Raw genomic sequence first — 22,204 nt, forward strand, 5'->3', positions numbered from 1 at the left:
CATGTGTATGTATATATTATAGGTGCATACGTAATTTAAAAAAAAAAAAAAAGAAAAAGAATTTTATCCCTTCAAAGAATGAACGAAACAATTTTTGAAAATCTACAAACATTAAATCATCATCTCGATTGATTTGTGAAAACAAAAAGAAGGAAAATATGAGATATTTCGCAGGACATGATGGCGCATATGCAATACTATCTGCGAAAGAAGAAGATGAAGAAGAAGAAGAGAAGGAGGAGGAGGAGAAGGAGGAGGAGGAGGAGGAGGAAGAAGAATAAGAAAAAGAAAAAGAAAAAGAAGAAGAAGTTAGAAGGCGTGAGTGACGGCAGACGATGCTAATGAGAGATCCTATCACTTAGTCTGACGTAACATGGCAGCAACTTCGTTCTTAAATTCGAGAGAGTTAATTCTATCAGAATAAAAGGAAAATGTTTCATTCATCATCATCATCATCATCATCATCATCATAATCCTCTTCGTTCGATGAATAATCGATCGTTATTATATTAATTGAAAAAAAGAAAAGAAAAAAAAGAAAAGGAAAAAAGAAAGGAAAAAAAAATTAAAGAAAGACAAAAGAAAAATGATAATGATTCCGATTAGAATGTTTTGGGGGAAACGTTTTAACGTGAGTTTCATATAAATTCGACAAAATCGTTCTATCGACTTACCGTCGTTATGATATTGTCTCGAAGCCAAAGAAACGGCGCCGGACGATGGCTGTTGCGTCGTAGGGGCTGTTGCCTGAGTGGTAGGACCGTGCGTTTGGCCGGACGAGTTAGTGCTGTTAGAATTAGCCGGTGTTGTAGCTGGACTCTTGTGTTCCTGATGACCGGATGAATCCTGATATCCCAAAAAATCACCTAAATCCGGGACGCATACGCTCTCGTACAAGTTATTCGCCGTAGTGTTCTCCAATGAGGCCTTTTCAGCATCGACATCTAAATTTTTAAATGTAAAGTAACGTCAAAACCAAATGAATCCTTGAAGTGAAAATTTTTAATGAAATTTCTCTTCGATCCATTTCGTCATTCATTTTTCTTTTCTTATTAATCACTTTATAAAAGATCCCTCAATGATAATAAGTATATTAAATATATCTTTTTATCATCTATGAACGATCATCGTGGATCTAATCGATCCGAATAAAATGATGTAATTAATATAAATAATTTAATTTTGTCTTTTTTAATTTATTTTATTAAAGGAGAAACAAAAAAGAGGGACGATCCGCGACAACGAGGATGATTCGTAACGTCGAATGAAACGACAATAATCAGACCGAGAAACGAGCTTTTATCTAAGCCTGATAGCGTTATAAATGCGACGCAATTATGACCACAAAATGGAGCATGTTAGCGATAGAAGGAGATTAATTGTCCTGTTGCTTTTAAAACTTTCCACGATCATTGTTATTATTAAAAAGGAAGAATTTTTCTTAACGTGAAATGACGAAAATAAGAAAGGAAAATACAAAACGATGATGGATTTTATGCCATAGGGATATAGATATAAATATATATACATATATAATAATATACATATGTATTTATATATTCTTAAAGCGTAGAATCTCAGCTGGGTAATTTCGCAATGGCCCGGTACAACAATAGGACAAATTGAAGGAAAGCGAGGCAACAAACAACAACGCGATGATCGCAGATCGCTCCGGTCAGCGCGGAGCAAGTAAATAAGATTTCACCGTGACTTGATCGTGCTTGCCACAAATAGGAGGAGGAGGAGGAGGAGGAGGAGGAGCAGGAGGATGCAGCTTTTCAGTTTCTACTTTTTTCTCTCTCTCTCTCTCTCTCTCTCTCTCCTCCTTTTTTTCTCCTTTTTCTTTTTTTTCCTTTTTTCTTTTTTTTTTTCTTCTTTTTTTTTTTTTCACTTTGCAGGCGCAACAACGTTTCCTAATATCCGTTCTCGTTCATGGAATCAAAGCGATTACCCACGTTGCTAGGCGTATGTCACGGCTTTGTGTATGTATAATAACGTGCTAGAATAAACACTTTATTACCTCCATCGTCATATAGATCATTTGTGAGGATCTAAATGATCGTGGAAGATGATAATGATGATGATGATGATGATGATGATGATGATGATGATGATGATGATGATAATGAAGATGACGATGACGATGAATGTAGATATGAACGTGAGAACATAATCACGTTCACGTATGACATTTGATTTTAATTGTATATATAGCTATTCGATTATATGGACATCGAATAGTACGTATGTTAAATTTGATAAAAAAAAAAAGAGAGAGAGAGAGAGAGAGAGAGAGAGAACAAAATGACAAAACAAAACAAAAAGAGAAATGAAACACGCAGGAACGACAGAGTACGTCAATTTTCTAGCATGACGAATAGAGAAACGCGCGAATTAATCGATAAGGAAGTATGGGAGTTCGCTCGATGGAAGTTAAATCATGGATGAAGCTCCGCTTCCTGTCCTCCTTTCGATCATATTCTTTTTTTCTTTTTTCTTTTTCTTCTTTTTTTTCCTTTTTTTTTTTTTCTTTTTTTTCCTTCGTTTTTTTTTTTTTTGTTCCTTTCTTTCTGTCTTTTATTTTTCGATCGATAGACACACTCGACATGGAATAATTAATTATTCGGACGAACAAATCGGATGAGGAAGCATTAAAAAAAAAAAAAAAAAAAAAAAAAAAGAAATAAAAAAAAAAGTAATAATAAAGAGTCCGTGAAACGATCGTCATTTCGAATTTATAAATCGAAATCCATAGAAATTTTCTTATCGATGAAAAACATTCGAGTTCTCGTTTTCCTATTCGTTTTCGTTCTCGTCTTCTATCATCGGATAGATAGATCTCGGAGAGATCGAAACTCGAGTGGGATCCCTTAGGTATTCAATTGCCGGCTTGTAAAAGCACCTAAGTGGCCGAGACATTGGCACGGGACTGCTATTCTGTTGGTTGCAGGATATCCGGAATAAGAATTTCTATACCGAAAACTTTTCTCTCTCTCTCTCTCTCTCTCTCTCTCTCTCTCTCTTTCTTTATTTTTTTTCTTCGTCTTCGTCTTCTTCTTCTTCGTCTACGTAGTACTTCTTTCTCCCTTCCCCATTCTCTCCTTCGTTCGAATAAAAACTCTTAACGTCGATTCAATGTACGTAGGATGAAGTGGAGGAGGAGGAGGAGGAGGAGGAGGACAAGGAGGAGAGGGAGGGAGGAACTACTACCACCATCATCACCAATACCACCAACACCAACAACAATACTACTACTACCATTATTATTACTTCCCCTTCGTCATTGTCCTTTGTCCGCGTACCTGCCGTGATATTGCGATTTTACGGAAATTCGATCTGTTTTTACCGATCCTGCTGCTGCTCCTGCAGGTCCGTTGCATCTAACGATCGATCGATCGATCGATCTATCTACATCGATCACAAGCGTACCACGTAAGTAACGTATTACACGTTCTTTTTTAGTATACGTAGTATTTTTTCTTTTTATTTATTTATTTTTTTTTCACATCTCACTCTTTTCGTTTGGAGATTACGCGTCTATGGATAAATTAATCAATGTACGAATGTGTCAATCATTGACTAAATTTTTTTTTTTTTTTTTCGTATACACATTGTATCGATTATTAAAAGTGACTTGAAAAAACAGGTGCAATGACGATCTATTTCCGTCACAGAAAAGTGTACGTGTACATATATACATATATATATATGTATGTGTGTGTTAATTTTTTTTAATATTCTTTTTTCTCTATTTTTTTTTTTTTTATCACGTTCTCAACCTTTGGAAGTTAAGAGTCTACGGATAAATTAATCAATGTACGGGCGTATCAATCGTTGACTAATTTTTTCGTAGACACGTTGTATCGAATATAAAAGAGGCTTTTAAAAAAAACAGGTGGAATGACGAGCCATCTTCGTCATAGAGATTAATATATACTTATAGGGTGTGTACACTTTTCTCGACGCTTCTTTTTCTTTCTTTTTCTTTTCTCTTTTCTTTCCCATTTCTCCCCCTTTTTTTTCTATTTACTCGTTCTCACCATTTTCCCAAAAATTACGAGTCTAAGGAGAGTAGTTAGTCAATGTAGATCTGAGCGTATCATTCATTGATTAACTTGTTCGATTGATAAAGAGATTAGAAAGAAAAGAAAAAAAAAAAAAAAGGAAGCCAAGCGTGCAAGTGTATCCGTATTCCAAAAAGGAAAGGAAAAGGAAAGAAAAAAAAATGAGAAACGAGAAGAAAAGAAAAGAAAAATAGAGGTAAAAAAAAAAAGAAGAAAATGAAAAAGAGAGAAAAATTATCCACCTTTCTGAAGTATTTCGAGGTGTTCCCATAGAATGTCACCCATGAAGGCCGGGGCACGTGCTAAAAAGGGTTCCTTTCCCATAGCGCAAATCTGTTTTCCGGTCATGTGCTGCCAGGGTTGCATGGCCACACCCTCCAACGAAAATTCACCGATAGCCCAATGCAACCAGTGGGCGACAGCTGCTTCCGACCATTGCCTTGGGTCTGAAAAAACATATATAATGAGATTATCTCATTAAGAACGATACCAACGTATACATTATCTCGGATATCACTTCAAGTTCCTGAGTAAAACTGGGACAAGAGAAAGAATCACATATGTGTATATTCTTTTATGAAGTAATTTATATTTATATATATATATATATATATTTTTTTTTTTTTTTTTTATTTTTCTCTTTCTTTTATTTGAACAATACAGAACGGATGGAATATTTTATAAGCGGTTACGAAAAATCGATTATTCTTTTTTAAGCTAATATTTTATTATTATAATTATAGAAGTGTAAGCCTAATTAAAAGTCTAAAAGATCTCGAGATAGAGTATAATTGATTTTCAATATCATTTAAAAACTTTCAGAGCACCCTTGTATATTGTTCATTAACGATACACCGATAGATGTACACGGTGTTAAAGTACGACAGTATTTTATTTTCAATGGAAATAAAAAAAAAAAAAAAAAAAAAAAAAAAAAAGAAGAAAAAAAATAAAAAAAAAAATAAAAAAAAAAAAAATAAAAAAAAGAAAAGAAGAAGAAGAAGTTATAAAAAATGTAGACGGCGACAGGGCGTCGTTAAAGATTCTTATAAATAATGTATTTATTATAAATCTAATAGAAGAAACACAAAGAGACATAGAGGCCTATCGTAAATCCATATAGAGTTCTCTTTGGGTAGAAGGAATACCGAGAAACATTGGAATGTCCCATTTGAAGTGCGCGCCCATATTTGCACGCGCGTCTTGCATTGTTTCGCGGTATCTTCCTACGTAAAAGTACAGTTCGGCTCATAATGCAAACAGAAATGATGTCGGCGAAACGAAACAGCACACGTTGACGTCTGACCAAATGACGTTCATTTCTTTTTATTTTCATCGAGGGAGGGAGAGAGAGAGAGAGAGAAAACGTAAATTAGTTATTATCAACTTATAACGAACTTATTAAGAATTCATTAGTTTTAATGCAAAGCTTACATGCATTTTAAATGAAATGTGGTTATATTCATTTAAGTGATCGTTTAGCACGATGTGATGATCGTTTAACAGAATGACGTTAAAAAAGTAAAAATAAAATAAAATGAAGAAGAAGTAAAAAAGAGAGAAAAAAAAAAGAAAAAAAAAAAAAGAAAACGAACGTTCTCTCTCTCTCCCTCTCTCTCTTTCTCTTTCTGTCTGTATATATCTCTCCGTCTCTGTCTCTCTTACTGAAAGAAGGAGGTGCGAAGGTAAACGTTCAGAAGAGTTAAACAAAGTCGAGACAAAACGGTCGGGTAAAAAAAAAAAAAAGAAAAAAAAAGGAAAAAAAAGAAGAGGAAAAAAAAAAGAAAGCAAAAATAGAAAAAGGAACAAAATTCACGTGTCACGAACGAAGCTGGTATACCTATAACGATCGAAATCTTTGCTTCGATCGAAATACACACTTTTCTCTTTCTTTATTTTCTTGAGCTACGTGATGAGAGAACCAACATCTTTTTATGAATGGAAGCCGACGATCAAATAAGAAAAAGAGGGAGAGAGAGAGAGAGAGAGAAAAGCAGAGAGATTCGTAGAAAACGATGAGATACTTTCGCGCATACACTGAGATAAAGATAGATAGATAGATAGATAGATAGATAGATAGATAGATAGAGAGATAGAGAGACAGAGAGAGAGAGACATGGCCGATAATATAATATAAATATAGAAAAGGTGAGTAAAGAGCAAGGCGAGCGTGTCTAACGGCATACCGCCATCAAAGCGACCGCCGATGTTTGAGGATCGTGCCGATGTTTACACAACTTATTCCTTGTAAGTATTGTTAACAGACTCTCTCTTCGTCTCTCTCTCTTTCTCTCTCTCTTTCACTCTCTCTCTCTCTTTCTTTTACTCTCACTTTTTCTCCTTCATTTCTCCTCTACCTCTCAGTCGTCCCTCGTCATCCACACGAGTAAGATCTCATTGTTCAGAGTTTCAAGTGCGTACACGTAAGATTTTCGATAATATAAATTTTTTAAATTGTTCGCCCGATTTTATATATATATATATATATATATGTATATAAGTAAGTATATAGATAATAATAATAATAATAATATATAATAATGACGACACGACGTTTATAAATAATATACAAAACGTTATTATTATTGGATAATCAAATAACGATAATCGAAATACACATGCATCTATGTATGTATGTATATATGTATGTATGTATGTATGTATGTACGTATGTATATACTCTTTTATGGGGTCGAAAGATTTGTGAAAATCAAAGTTTTCTTTTTTTTTTCCGAAAAGACAGGACCACAATGATCTCGGTTAGAGTTGATTTAGGAAGGAAGGTCCACTCGACCACGCAGGTGGATAGAAACTTATTTTTTTGTACCTGTTGTACAAACGCACTTTTATCTGCCATAACATGTTTCCATTATAATGTTAACAAAGAAAGAAAAAGAAAGAAAGGAAAAAAGAAAAAAAAAAGAAAAGAAAAGAAAAGAAAGAAAAAGTGTAGATACGAAACATAACAAGGGAAGTACATTGTAATGATATTAACGACGGTAAGATTATTCAAATACTGGAATAAATAATTAATAAAATTAAAATCAAAATCGGAATTACTGTATCATTAAAATTTATTAGAATGATTACGATGTTACGAATACAATTTTTAATATCATTGATTTATTCGAACACGTGGATTTTATAACAAAAATTGAAAAATACAGGGATCGATAACTTATAATAGATCAATCGTTATATCAATTATTATTAATTTTTTTTCTCGAATTATTTAAACTATAAGTTTAGAAAGAAGAAGAAGAAAAAAAAAAAGAAAATAAAAGAACTTTTAACTCCTCCTGAAGGACCGACGAAAATTCACGTTACTACGAAGGATAGAAGACAGATAGAGACGGGCGAAATAGACAAACATAGATAAACAAAGAGAGAGAGAGAGAGAGAGAGAGAGAGAGAGAGAGAGAAAGAGAAAGAGAAAGAGAGGGAGGGAGAAAGAGAGAGAGAGAGACAGATAGACAGAGAGGCAGACAGACAAAGTTCAAGCTTGAAATGGCAATCGTTGGTTCACGGAGGTCAGACCATGGAAGTGATCTGCTGGCCCGAGGGTACGAACTCCGGGGCATGTAGACCGGAAGTAACGTCACACCCGCGTGGCTCTGAATGCGCATACCGGATGTGTGGCATCGGCTCCCCATCAGAGAACCATCAACATCACATTCACAATTCCTGCACATCGTCGGCTCGTCGCACATCACATTACATCGTGCCTAAGTGCGGGCGTCGCACGCGATCTCTCCACCAGTATATAACGTATCTACATGTATATATATATATATATATATATATATATATATATATATATATATATATTATATATACACCACACGTAGAGACGTGTGTATTTATTTCTATATAATACAAGTAATGTGAATGTAGTAATTTTATAGTAGTAGTAGTAGTAATAGTAGTAGTAGTAGTAGTAGTAGTAGTAGTAGTAGTAGTAGTAGTAGGAGTAGTAGTAGTGGAGTTCTTTCGCGCGTATCCATCACTTTCATGATTTTCGTTCTCTTCGTTCTTTTTTTTTTTTATTTCATTTTATTTTTTCCCCCTTTTTTCTTTTTCTTTTTTCTTTTTCTTTCTGTTTTTTTTTTTTCTTTTTTTTTACGTATTGTTCGACGAATGTCGAATATCAAGGCAAACGATCGAGGTGAAAACAACAAAACCAAAGAGTACTGTTATTCGATCAAATTCATTAGTTACGCTCTTGTTCATATTTTATTATTATAAAAATAACAAAAAGAAAAGAATAGTAATAATAATAGAAATAATAATAATAATAATACTAATAATTGGATAAATGTGTGTGTGATTTATATATATATATATATATATATATATATGTTTGTGTATGTGTTTGTATAGTATTTTACTAAGCTATTCATTTGCATTTAAGAAAGAAGAAGATATACGAGACTAACCTTTCGTTATATTTAGACGTACTCGTTCCTTCTCCCAAGAAGCGAAAGAGGCCTCTAGGGCCTCTGTCATTTTTTTGTTGGTACCAGGCGTTAATGGCGGCACTTGTGCCGGTATATCTGTAACATAGTATGTAGAAACAAAAGTAATATATAAATATATATATATATATATATATATATATATATATATATATATATACGTTTTAATAATAATTCCTCGTAATTATAAACGCATACGTATTTATTTACGCACTCGTAATATTACGCACTCGTATATATTACGCAATCGTGCCGATATATTATTAAAGTGATCTGATTTGTTTTGTAATATTAAATGGACATATTCCGTCGTACGTTACTACTCTTAAAAGCAACAATAAAAAAAATTAATAACACAAACATCTTTCCCCGTCTCCTCCCCCCGACCCCTTTTCCCGAACGTCCAAATATCTGAAAATGAAAAACATTTCAACTTTGATCACTTTTATAATCACCGCGACTCAAATATAATAGAAATGTTTAACATACTTTTCCTTTTTTTGTTTCTCTTCTCTCATAAATATATATATATATATATATATATATATATATATATATATATATATATATATATATATCGCAAGTAATATATCTTACGTAAGAATCTCGTGTGTCATTACTCAAGGACGTATTGTTAAGAAATATATTTTTACAAATCGTACCCTATGGAAAGTAAGAATCATGGTGAATGCGTCATGGTAAGAGAAAAGAGACTCTCTTTCGTGCGCGAGAGGGCAAGTTAATGGTATTTCTCGCGAATGCATACACGAAAGGAGAGAGAGGAGGGCGAGCTAACGTGTATATGTATATCCATATATATATATATATTTATATATATGTATGTATGTATGTATGTATGTGTACGTGTGTATCCGTGTACATGTGTATGTACATGTGTGTGTGTGTGTGTGTGTGAGAGCATGCGTCAGGTGTCGTAGCGGTGGCGTCAGCGCCAGCGGCCAGGGGCACCATCCTAGATAGCATCGTCGTAAAAGAGGGATACAACTGGTAAAGGCAGGTGCAGGTGCATATTCTCGTTTCTGTCTTTTCTTCTTCTTCTTCTTCTTCTTCTACCACTACTCCTCTTTTCCCGTATATATGTATATGTGTGTGTGTGTGTGTGTGTATGTGTATACTTTGAAGCACTCTATGCGCCATACGCACCATGGCAAATGGCGTGGCACCTTATGGCGTATTCCTGTCAATTTCATATAGTTCGTCTTAGAACGATCGTTGATCTTGACTTTCTTATAAAATGCATATTTACATGGAAAATTTTTTTCAATTAATGACAATTAATTTGTTAATCAATGTGACACAAGTAAAGATTTTATTTTTTCTCCTATTTTCTTCTCTTTACTTATTTAACTGTTTAAAGGCATTTTTATTCGTGATATTAATCGACGATAAAAATTATGTATAAATCTCCGCCATATAAACGTATTTAATTGTCTTCTTCCGTTCATTTTATTTTTTTCTTTTTTAAATTTAACGAAATGAATTTAATAAAAATTTCTTCTTACGCCGTGTATCTAAGCTATCATAGAGTTCGTTGTAATTCATAGAAATGAAACGAAACGAAACTAAAAAAAAAAAAAAAAGAAAAAGAAAAAATTGATTAATAAATAAATAAATGAAAGAAAAAAAGAAAACAATGTTAATGATAAAATCGTACACATCGATCGTATGTAGAGAAAGAAGAAGAAGAAGAAGAAGAAGAAGAAGAAGAAGAAGAAGAAGAAGAAGAAGAAGAAGAGGAAGAAAAGAAGGAAACATTGAGACACGACGACCGTTTGAAAGAAATCGCAAGAAAGAGAAGAATTGTTATTACGTTATCCGCAAAAGCACGTTTCGTCGAGGAATCACGGTGGCAAAAGTCCATTAAGCATGCGCTACGCGACCGCTCATGCGGTCAATCATGCGTACCCGTCGTCCACAACGACGACAACGACAACGGAGACGAAAACGACAACGAAGACGACGACGAAGACGACGACGAAGACGACGACGACGACGACGAGGAAGAAGAGAAGGAGAATACACACATATAACATTTACAAAGTAAGTATCTATAATATAATATTTAACGCGCGCGCAAAACCGCACCATTTAAGGAACGTATGGCTACTTTACCGGCTCGTGCGATTCTCTTTTCGATACACACACACACACACACACACACACACATATATATATTTTTTTTATTTCGATTACGTTCACATTCGTTATGTCACGTCTTCGAATTTCTTTGGTACGTTCTTCAAATAATAATAATAATAATAATAATAATAATAATAATAATAATAATAATAATAATAATAATAATAATAAAAATAATATTAATAATAATAAAAATAATATTAATAATGATAAATAATGACTCGTGATAATCATACGATATTTTAATAACTTCCTTCATTAATTTCACTTTTCTCACTTAATACATATATTTTTCGTTGGATTTTTATCATTTTCAAAATATTATCTACATTATCATAAAACGTTAATTCTACAAAAAGTTATAATAATGTAATCATATTCTTATACGAAATATTTTTAAACGAAATCGAATGCTCGCATATCCGATTAGAAGGCATGTCGATAAAACTAACGAATTTATTACATCAAATTTGTACAAATTCGTAAAACATATACATACACACAGACACATACTAAATATATATATATATATATATATATATATATATATATATATATATATATACGTGTGTATAAGCCAGCTGCTGTTTTCTCATGTATAATGAAGCTTCGATAGAATTTATTTATCCTTAAAAAAAAAGAACAAAAAAAAAACAGCTATTGGTTCATTGTCGTCATCGTCGTAGTCGTCATCGTCGTTTCATCGAAGGAGCTTTGAACTATCGGCCGAATTAATCGAAATGGTAATACACAAAGCTCCTTCGAATATGACTCTTGACCCGATCCGACACCTGACCTGTTTTCTGTGTTCAACATAAATTTCCATAACCTTGCGTTATTTACTGCATGCATGCACAGACATACAAACACACACACACACATACACACAAATAGACGGACTCGAAAATACCCCATACTAATTATACCGGTAGATAAGTATTCCCCTTTAAAAGATAACCTTAATTCGCTTAAAAAAACCATTCGTAGACGATTCCAACTCGCGTTATAATACCTATTAAAAAAGTCAACTTGTTCTTTCTACGCTTGACTTTTATTTCTTTTTCTCCTTTTCTTTTTCTCTCTTTTTTCTTTTCTTTTCTTTTCTTTTCTTTTTTTTTTTTCGGTCTTCCTTTTTATTTTATTACTCGACACGTTTCACAGAAAAGAAGTTAGATTAAAACTCGGAGTTCTCTACATTGTGATTACTAATTAATCTTTCATAAGATCTTGTTTTTAAATGCAACAAATTAACAAAGACCAATGAAACATTTCTTTTATCGATCTAATGTTTATTATATGAGTAATAATAATACAATAAACATTACTTATGTATTTGTACTTATGTGTTGGTGCCACGTACCAATTCTAATACCTAGCTTCTTTAAATGTATAAAAACAACAACAACAACAACAACAATAATAACAATAATAATAACAATAATAGTAATAATAAATGTAAATGTTATTTTCATACTGGTACGTATACTATTGGTATACGTCGTATTTATTCATTCTTATCATATCTTTACTAGTTTATTATTATATACAACATACTAAAACATTAAAATGTATCGTTAAAAAAAGTATATTATCTCGACTATCGTATAAATTGTCTGGTATGCAGTAAATGTATGAGTAACGAGTAATCTTATTGGCGGATAAGAAGACAACGGAATAACCGCATCGTTAGTCAGGCAAAAGGGCGCACCGTTCATTTTCTTTCAACAGTTAAAGTGGGTTCCTACCCCTCGACAAGCTTAACGGACGTAGGACACGTGCCACCATCATCGTCTTCTCTCTTTCCTTCTACTCTTATTCTCCTCTTTCTCTATAAACTCACAGCAGCCAAACGAACGCTGCTGCTGCAGCTGTCGCGAACGAGCTGCTAGTCCTTGCATCAAAATGTTTTTGGAAGTTTTTCTTAATTCTGACTGCGCCTTTACCTTTTTTCCTTTTTATCTTTTTCCCCTCCCTCCCCCTCCCTCTCTCACTTCTTTTTCTTTTCTCCCTCTTATTCTAATAAATACATTCAATTATTTTAATATGTTATTTATATAAAGTTATTACTTATAGGTCATATATATATATATATATATATATTTATATAGGTATAAATATGTAGAAAATCAAAAACAACAATCGATTATATATTATTTCTTTTTTTTTTTTTTTTTTTGTAATAAAAAGTTAATTCAAATATATATATTGATAATATTTAATTGTGTTATATTTGAAACAAAAATAAAAAAAAATAAATAAAAACAAGAATTTAATATAAATATATTAATAAAATAATATAATTGTAATTTAATATATTTTTTTTCTTTTTAGTTTTGAAATAAAAATTTAATGCACTTTAGTTTTGTTTTTGTAAATAAATATATATATATATATATATATATATATATATATATATATATATTAACTTGATTATATAAAATGAAAATAAAAAAAGAAGATATTTTGAAGAAAATATTTTCAAACATTAGATGGTAGATAGTTTCGAAGTAATATATTTTTTATATCCATTCGAACAGAAGATATATATATATATATATGTATATATATATCTCTCTCTCTCTTTCTTCACGAAACGAGTTGTAGGAATTCGAGGTAACGTTTTAAAAGCGATCCACTTGCAAGAGCGATTTGCGCTCGGGCACTTGAGCTCGTTGCGTGTGCATTAAGAAGCCGTGCACGGTGCAAAGCGCCCTACTGTGTGGCGGCTTACCTTGCACCCCGCGTTCAAGCAGGTCCGCTTGTTGTTAGGGAACGTATTTGTACACCTGTTGCATCGTTCGGCGATTACCGTAAAAGGTCCGTCTTCATTCGTTAAACAGAATTCAGATGGATAGGGTACTTATCTTATTCACGAACGATATTTAAATAATTTTGCAATACGCAAAAGTATTTTTTCTTCTTTTTTCTTTTCTTTTCTTTTCTTTTCTTTTCATAACCAAAGGACGAGATTTTTCTTTTTTCCTTCCAAGAGAATTTATTAAAGAAATTAATGAAGAAAATTTTGTCAGATCGTAACGATATTATATATATATATATATTTTTTTGTTATTGTTATTGTTGTTGTTGTTTTTATTTGTCAAGTTCGAATGAAAAAAAGAAATGAAAGACCAAGGGAAAAGAAAATCGAAAAATATTAAGAAATATTATTAGATATATCATTATATGTACATGATAAAATAGAGATCGTCTGTTTTAAGCTTTAAGGGCAGATAGGAAGTACTTCGGAGGAAGAAGAAGAAAGAAGAGAATGAGGAGGAGGAGGAGGAGAAGGAGGAGTAGAAGTTTTTGCCACAGGTCGAGCCGATAACGACGCGTTAGCAACTATCAAGAAAAACCACATGCTTCCCTGAGATAAGAAAGCAACCGAGCAAAGAGAACTTAACATCCAAGGACTTCCCTTCTTAGTAAGAATAATTGAAGAAAATTAATAGTGACAAGTAGTTATCTGAGAATATTAATTTTTAAAAAATGATAGATATAAAGAGAGAGAGAGAGAGAGAGAGAGAGAGAGAGAAAGAGAGAGAAATAGGGAGAGAAATAGACAGGAATAGTAAAACGAAGATATTTTGATTTATTTTATAACGTGAATGTAAATATATCTGTAAAATATGTATTATTGATTAGAGTACTAGAATAGATTGGAGTACATATATAAATATACATAAACGTAAAATACATATATATGTAAATATATTTACATACGAAATAGTATACCAATATCCGGAATATAGAAATAAATCCAATTTAAGAGGAGAACAAGTTTGTCTTTTTTTTCCTTTCTTTCCTCTCTCTCTCTCTCTCTCTCTCTCTCTCTCTCTCTCGTGATCCTCTCTTCGAAGTAATACATTAAAAGAGAAAATGAGAAAGAGAGAGAAAGAAAGGGAAGGAGGAGGGTAAAGGGTGAGGCTTTAGGCGATAGGAGGAGTCGGCCGTGGCGATAAGCTTGAGCGGCAACAAGTGGTAGCGCCATTGTTGGCCGGTGATTATCAAGAAACCGCGTGTTTCACCGAGATACGCTTTAGAAACGGAGTGTGTTCGATGATAATGGAATGGTGCACGGCATGCCGACTTCCTGAGGTGGTGCTACCAATACGAACGTTAGCAGCGACTTGCATTGGTTCATCATCATCGTCGTCGTCGTCGTCGTAGTCGTCATCGTCGTCTGTTCAACGACGTAAGTCTCTCTCTCTCTCTCTCTCTCTCTCTCTCTCATTCAACGATATTGCCGTTGGACCGTAGGCCAATTATCGTGCCATGGCTGATTAGCCGTTACTCTCAGCGTGCCAGATAAAGTATGCGATTACGACGAATCGCATCGTTTATCGTTTCGCCACGAACAAGAAAGAGAGAGAGAGAGAGAGAGAGAGAGATTTTTACGTTCCTATTTCGGTATATTTTTCTATACGAAATAGAAGAACGTATAAATATATTAAGAAAATTTAATTTTCTATGATAGATCATCAGAGGTTTTTATACGATTTATGATACTTGCATCAAGGGGAATAATATTTATCCAATTGTTAACAAAATTAAATGTAAATAAAAAAAAATATATATTTTTCGAATTGTTAATTGTTTTGTTGGATGGAGGGGGATGGGTGGGGAAAGGGAGGAAGAGTAGGAATGAAAGATATTCGCGATTTTAATTTTTAAGAAATACGATAGCAATGTAGTATCGAAAGAGAGAGAAAAAAAAGAGAATGATAGAATAGTATAAGTTGGAAAGTTAAGGTTTACTCGAGTCGAGTAAGAGGAAGGAATCGAGTTGGCGCTCGGATTCCGTCTTCGACCGCAATATCTATGTACGAAGAAAACGGATCGAGCCATTCCCTCAAACCGGTTGGCAGGAAGCTTCGGTGCTCGATCGCTCGATCGGTGTGCTGGGGAATCTCGGAGAGTTCGCGGATGAGTTTGTGAGAGTAGAGGTATACTCTACTTATGGAAGCGTCTCTCTCTCTCTCTCTCTCTCTCTTTGGTACAGGAAACGGTTGGTAGTAGTAATAGTAGTAATAGCGTGGCGTCATTGACATCTCTCTGCCGAGCTGTCAGCACGTACTCACGTTCATGTGTACATATATATATATATATATATATATATATATATATGTACACACACACACACACACACATATATATATATATATGTATGTATGCATGTATGCATGTATGTATGTATGTAAGTACGTACGTACGTACGTACGTATTAACGTATTTTCTCGTCGGGTTAATCTGCAGCAAGTAGAAACGATTGCACCGTATCCAATGTCAAAGTCAGAGTTAAAAACATTTAGAGGGCGAAACGTATTACGAGGGAATTCAGTAAAGTAAGGGAAATGGAAAGAGGTGTAGTTGTTTAGGAACGATTAAACGTCAAAATGAAATCGACACGGTCGATTTAAATTGAGAAATATTTCGCGTTATACACGCGCCCACGTATATACGCGCGTTTTAGTTTTCCAACGGGTAAATGTGTGAACTTGCACACATATATATCTATATATATATATATATATATATACAAGCACACACACATAAATATATAAATAAATATATATATATATGTATATATATAAATATATTTACGCACGAAAGTTCGATTTAGGCGCAGTTATATAGAGAACGTACCTCTCGGCCTGCCATACGACTTCATGGCCTTGATTCCCATTCCGACGTATGCGTCCGTAGTAGCGTAGTCCACGTACATGTGTGCCGTCGTCCTCGTATAATCGGCGAACATGCACGAACCCCGAGATACTGTCATTAGGCCGAATATCGATGATGGCGGTGCACGTGCGCGGTCGGCAGTCGTTCAGAGCTGCCCCGCGACGAGACCTTCCTTCGCAAAAAGTCACCTTCGACGAGAACAACGACGAACGGTTTGACTCCACCACGATAACGATTACGACGAAACTCGAGAAGAAGAAGACGCATTCTCGTACGAAAGAGATAGAAAGTATATAAAACTTAGAGAATTATATCATTTTAGAAGAATGAAGAGGAAGAGGAAGAGGAAGAAGAAGAAAAAAAAGAAGAAGAAGAAAAAGAGAATATCGTACGATGACGACTAACGTTCTCCACGACTGGATAGTGTCTTTTAAAATGACGACGATGACGAAGATGACGAAAAGATGAAGAAGAAGAAGGTGATAGCGGAGTTAGAGAAGCTCACAGTCGTGTCCAGCATGTGTTTGCTATCAATTCATAACCGCGAGCTACGGTGCTATTTCCGACTACCTGCTTGCGCAATAGGCCACTGAGAAAGAGGAAGAAGGACAGAGAGAGAGAGAGAGAGAGAGAGAGAGAGCTAGCGTGGACGAAAATATGAATCGCCGCCTAAAATACGGCGTGAACGTGACGATCCGCATAGGAGACGAAGAAGACGACGAAGAAGTAAGAAGAAGAGGAAGAAGAGGAAGTGGAAGAAGAAGGGGAATTCGAGGGGGTGGGTGGGGGTGGACTCTCATGCACACTCACGCACTCGCGCATCAAAGTACACAGCGATAACGACAGTGATAGCAACGACGACAACGACGACGACGACGACGACGATGACGACGACGATGATGATGATGATGACCACTGACAAGGGGTGGGGAGGACGAATTCGGTTCTTCTCGACTTCGTCACGATATTTTTTGTCCTTCCTTTTTTATCCAATCAAGACGAGAGTATCACAGAAACGTTACGATATACATATACATATATATACATACATATATATATATATATATATATATATATATATATATATATCTCGGTTAATTCAACGTCGCGATCCGCGTCGCCTTTATAAAACAGAGACGGAAAAGAGTCGGAGACGCTCGTCCGTTCGCGAAGCAAAGCACCGTGGCTGCTACGAGAAGATAGAGAGGAGAACGCGCGCGCGTACGGCGCGCGTGCGAGCGTCGCCAAGGAGGGGAGAGGTTTTTAAGAGGGAGAAGGAGAAAGGAGGAGAGACGTTCAAGACGTACGGGTGGGAGTACCACGAGCGAAGGGACAAGAAAAAGAAACGTGTGTGTGTATGTCTTATGTGTAGGTAGGAGGGTGGAAGGGAGAGAAGGAGAAAGAGAGAGAGAGAGAGAGAGAGAGAGAGAGAGAGAGAGAGAGATGCATATGCGAGGGAGACGCACGTGGAGAGCAACGGACGGCTTCCTTCCTTTCTTCCTTCCTTCTTTCTTTCCTTTCTTTCTTTTATTTATTTATTATTTTTTTTTTTTTCCTAAGAAGACCTAGTAGTAAGTTCGCGTTTATGCGAGGATTTTAATAAATTACCTCGCTTACATTTTCGAAAGACGCTTACGTTTTCTTTTTTGGTCATTAAATATTTACATGTAGTTATATATTCTCTCTCTCTCTCTCTCTCTCTCTCTCTCTCTCTGCTTATTGCATATATATCATATATTATTATAAAATTAAATGATAATGTGCAAACGTAATATTTAACGTAAATTTTAATAATTATTTATATATATATATATATATACATATATATATATATATATATATATATATATATATATATATATACAATTATGATTGAAGAAATCAAATACCTCTGGAATACAATTGGAAGAGGAAAATTAATAAGACGAAGGGCATCATTGAGTAAGGAGAAAGAGAGAGAAGTTAAAACGGTTGAGAAACCGAGAGAGAAAGAGAGAGACAGAGAGAGAGAGAGAGAGAGAGAGAGAGAGAGAGAGAGAGAGAGAGAGAAAAGTGGTGGGAGAGACACACTTGACTCGCAACCCCCACCATTCAGTTACTCGCTCTTCGCCAGTTTTATGAATGAATTCTCCCGTGGAGAAGCCCGAGGCGCGCGACGTATTGCGGCGGCTCGAGACCGAACGTAGCCGAGCATGACCGACGTCAGCCGAAAGAGACAGGGCCGTTTCCTTTCTTCAATCGCGGCGGCTCGCTTACTCGGATTCATTCATGCTCGCGTTTAGTCAGCGGCCGGTAGTAAGTACTTCGTTCACACACGAGACACATTGACGGTTCTTTTTTGAATCCCTCTCTCCCCCATCGTTCTTTGTATATACGTACGTATGTATATATATATGTATGTATATATCTATTTATGTATAGAGACATTTACACATATATTTGCAGATATATATATATATATATATATGTATATATATATATATGTGTGTGTGTGTGTGTGTGTATCATTTTATGTATATCAATTGAAATTACCAAATGATTTCTTAATTAATAATAATAATAATTCTTATTAACATTCCTATAATATCTTTTTCAGTAAACGATATTTTAAACAGTTACTATATATCACGAAACTTATTGCGTATTCTTATTGAAACGTCCTTGCAGGACATGTGAGAAACTTTGTAAATAATTTAACCTCGGTTAAAAGAGAAACGTTTTCGTATGATTCGTTACCGAACGAGCTCTGTCGTTTCGCGCGCGAGCAAGAAAAAGAAGGAAAGAAAAAAAAGAAAGAAGAAGAAGAAAAAAAATAACTGCGCCTCGTCTCGTGTTAGCGTGTAATTATCCTTGAGATTCTCCGTCGGTTGTCTTTTAATATTTTTCTTCGGTTTTTTCTCTCTCTCTCTCTCTTTCTCTCTGTATTTTTCTATCTCTCTACTTATTATATCCGGAGAGAGAGAGAGAGAGAGAGAGAGAGAGAGAGAGAGAGAGAGAGAGAGAGAGAGAGAGAGAGAGTACCGGTTACGAACGGACGCAGGTTATTAAATGGTGCGCGCGATAAAGGAAAGAGAGCTGACGCGGAAGCGAATGGTTACGACTAAGATAGATTTTACGATGAATAAGATAGAGAAGATAGTAAGATCGATAAAGAATATTATGAACGAAGACGATATAAGACTACTACTGTCGTTTAGAAAAGCGGACGACGATGCGTATGATTACAATCCATAAGTACCCATCATTTTATTTTCAATGTGTTAGTAATTATGGAAATAGTATGAGTGAAAAATATCGGACCATTAAAAACTATATATATATATATATATATATATATATATATATATATATATATATATATATATATATATATGACTCAGGTCACTTTCATAATCACCAGTTCATATGAACGTTCGCATAGACTTTGATCGTGTGAAATGAACGTTCATTTTAGTTGCAAATATTTTAGACAAGTTCTATATATATATATATGATTCATTGATTTTGAAAGTGGGACGTCCATTTTTTATCTTATTTTTTTCTTTTCTTTTTTTCTCTATATTAATAAAAACAACTTTCATGCTAATTTGCGATTAGGAATCAGCTTTAATTATTTTTCTTTCATAAAATGGACTTGCCCCACTTTCAAAATTAAGAGGCTCGTGTATACATCACATATATATGTATATATATATATATACATGTATTTGTTAATTTATTGTAGATTTATAAATCATATGTTTGCGAAACTAAATAATTCTTTCGGGTATTCGCGCGAGAAACGATCAGGTTTATATTACCTGAAGGTTTCCAACATCGAAGTTATTAACGAGAGACGCGTGGAGAGGTGAAAATTCTTGCGGCACGCGTTTCCGGTAGCTGGCTCATTCATAAATCCGCCGTCTCCGCCAACACCAACATCAACACCAACACCAATACCAATACTGTCACAGTCACCATCACCGTCACCGTCACCGCCACCGCCGCAATATTGCCAAACGCAACGAACTAACTTTTACCGCTGCATAAAAGAAAAAAAAAGAAAAGAAAAAGGAAGAAAGGAAAGAAAAAAAGAAGGAGAAGAATTCTGATCTACTCCAATAAACCGGTTATATCATAAGTATTCGTATCAATGATCGAGAATGCTCTTTCGACTTATTTCACAGATCCGTTTCCGTTTCTCTTTTTTTTTCCTTTTTCTAAATTAAATAAGAAAAGTACCAGAGAACGAGAGAGAGAGAGAGAGAGAGAGAGAGGGAGGGAGAGAGATAGAGAGCAAAGAGGATGGAAGAAATGATAAAAAAGAGAAGAAAAAGAAAAAAGATGGGAAAGAAAAAAGAAGAAGAAGAAGAAGAAGAAGAAGATAGTGAAGAACTCAGGAAGAGTAAAAGTACATAGTATAGGGTACAAGATCGATAAAAGAGATTTCCACGGTAGTGCATGTACTAGTTACCCGACTAATCTACGAACATGAGAAATCATAAGGAGAAAAAGGGGAAAGAGATAAAGGCAATTCTGAAAGGATAGGCAAGGTAACACGTAAGGTAGAGATCGTAGATCGTGCCCGTAGGCTAGACTACTTTTTAGGCGAAATTTTTCGAGATTCACCGTAAGCAGGAAAACGATTGGGGGATGTGTCTTGTATGTGTATATCAAAGAGAGAGAGAGAGAGAGAGAGAGAGAGAGAGAGGCGGAGAAAGAGAAAGAGAGGGAGATGGAGAGCGTGAGAAGAACGTACTCCTCGCGTTTGCTCTCGCTGCCAGAAGGCGAAGCTACTACCTCTTCCTCCTCCTTCTCCTCCTCCTCCTCCTCCTCCTTCTCTTTCTTCTTCTTCTTTTCCTCCTTCTTCTTCTGCTTCTTCTTCTCCTTTTCTTCCTTGGCACTCCTCGTGCGTAAAAGAGACGACTGCTCGCGGAACCACGTCATTTCCTTCGAAGGAGGAGGGATCGAGAGCTCACCTGCCCCGCTACGGTCACTCGACTTCCGGCAACCCCGGCTTGCTCGGGTTCTCTCATTCGTTCTCTCTCGCTCGTTCTCGCCTATGGCCCACGGCCATGTAACCGTGACTTCTCTCTCGCTAATGCTTCCGCTCCCCTTTCCGTCACACCGTAGATACACATTTTCTCTCTCTCTCTCTCTCTCTCTCTCTCTCTCTCCCCCTCCCTTTTTCTTATACAAACATTACAATAATAATAATGATAATAAAAATAAAAATAATAATAATAATAATAATAATAATAATGGACAACGTCTATAACGTAAACTTTCAGTCTCGTAAAATATATTCCTATATCTATACGATTGGTACTTATCATACTATATAATTAATATAATCATTTCATTTCATCATTTCGTTATTAGTTCTATAATAATATCATTAATAATCTCGATTCTACGAAATAAATGATGATTACTTTCATAATTAAATGTCATTGGAAAAATGAATTTGAAAAGATATGTACATATACACGCACACATATATATATACTCTTTATGTACTAGTTGAGCGACGTCAAAAAAAAAAAAAAAAAAAAAAAAAAAAAAAGAAAAAAAAGAAAAAAAAAAAAAAGAAAAAAGACGGTTTAAATAACGTCGTAACGATTAATTCAGTATAGTTTGACTAGGCGCAATCAGGATTTTTCCTGAACGTTACGAGCGACAAAGGCCTAGTCGATTATGCTGTCGGACGCGTAGATCCGAATGGATCGTTCGATCGAAAAAGCAGGAGGACTCCCCATTTGTGACTCTTTCCCTTCTCCCCGTTTGTCTCTCTCTTCCTCTCTCTCTCTCTTTCTCCATCCATCCGTCTCTATCCCTCTC

The 22,204-nt window shown here is 34.9% G+C and overlaps 1 protein-coding gene and 1 long non-coding RNA gene across 10 annotated transcripts in view; one reads left to right on the top strand and one right to left on the bottom strand.

The window, feature by feature from the left end:
* Window positions 1-2,299, top strand: part of LOC124954984 — a 3,117-nt gene extending 818 nt beyond the window's left edge. Inside the window, exons 1-2 of the long non-coding RNA XR_007102727.1 lie at window positions 1-1,689; window positions 1,899-2,299. The exon at window positions 1-1,689 is cut by the window's left edge and continues 818 nt beyond it. This is a non-coding gene — a long non-coding RNA (uncharacterized LOC124954984). The remainder of the gene's footprint in view (window positions 1,690-1,898) is intronic.
* LOC124954976 (ETS-like protein pointed) overlaps window positions 1-22,204 on the bottom strand; it is an 89,470-nt gene that overhangs the window by 17,846 nt on the left and 49,420 nt on the right. For 7 of the 9 annotated variants that reach the window (XM_047508705.1, XM_047508709.1, XM_047508708.1 and 4 more), the window contains 3 exons: window positions 8,501-8,617; window positions 4,307-4,510; window positions 675-944 (listed from right to left, as the gene is read on the bottom strand). In XM_047508705.1, the coding sequence (XP_047364661.1) occupies window positions 675-944; window positions 4,307-4,510; window positions 8,501-8,617 (591 nt within the window). Of the gene's footprint in view, window positions 1-674; window positions 945-4,306; window positions 4,511-8,500; window positions 8,618-16,345; window positions 16,972-22,204 lie in introns of those variants that run through there. The other 2 variants (XM_047508711.1, XM_047508710.1) reach the window with 2 other exon arrangements.

Source organism: Vespa velutina, chromosome 16 (assembly GCF_912470025.1).
Source record: "Vespa velutina chromosome 16, iVesVel2.1, whole genome shotgun sequence".
NCBI lineage: Eukaryota > Metazoa > Arthropoda > Insecta > Hymenoptera > Vespidae > Vespa > Vespa velutina.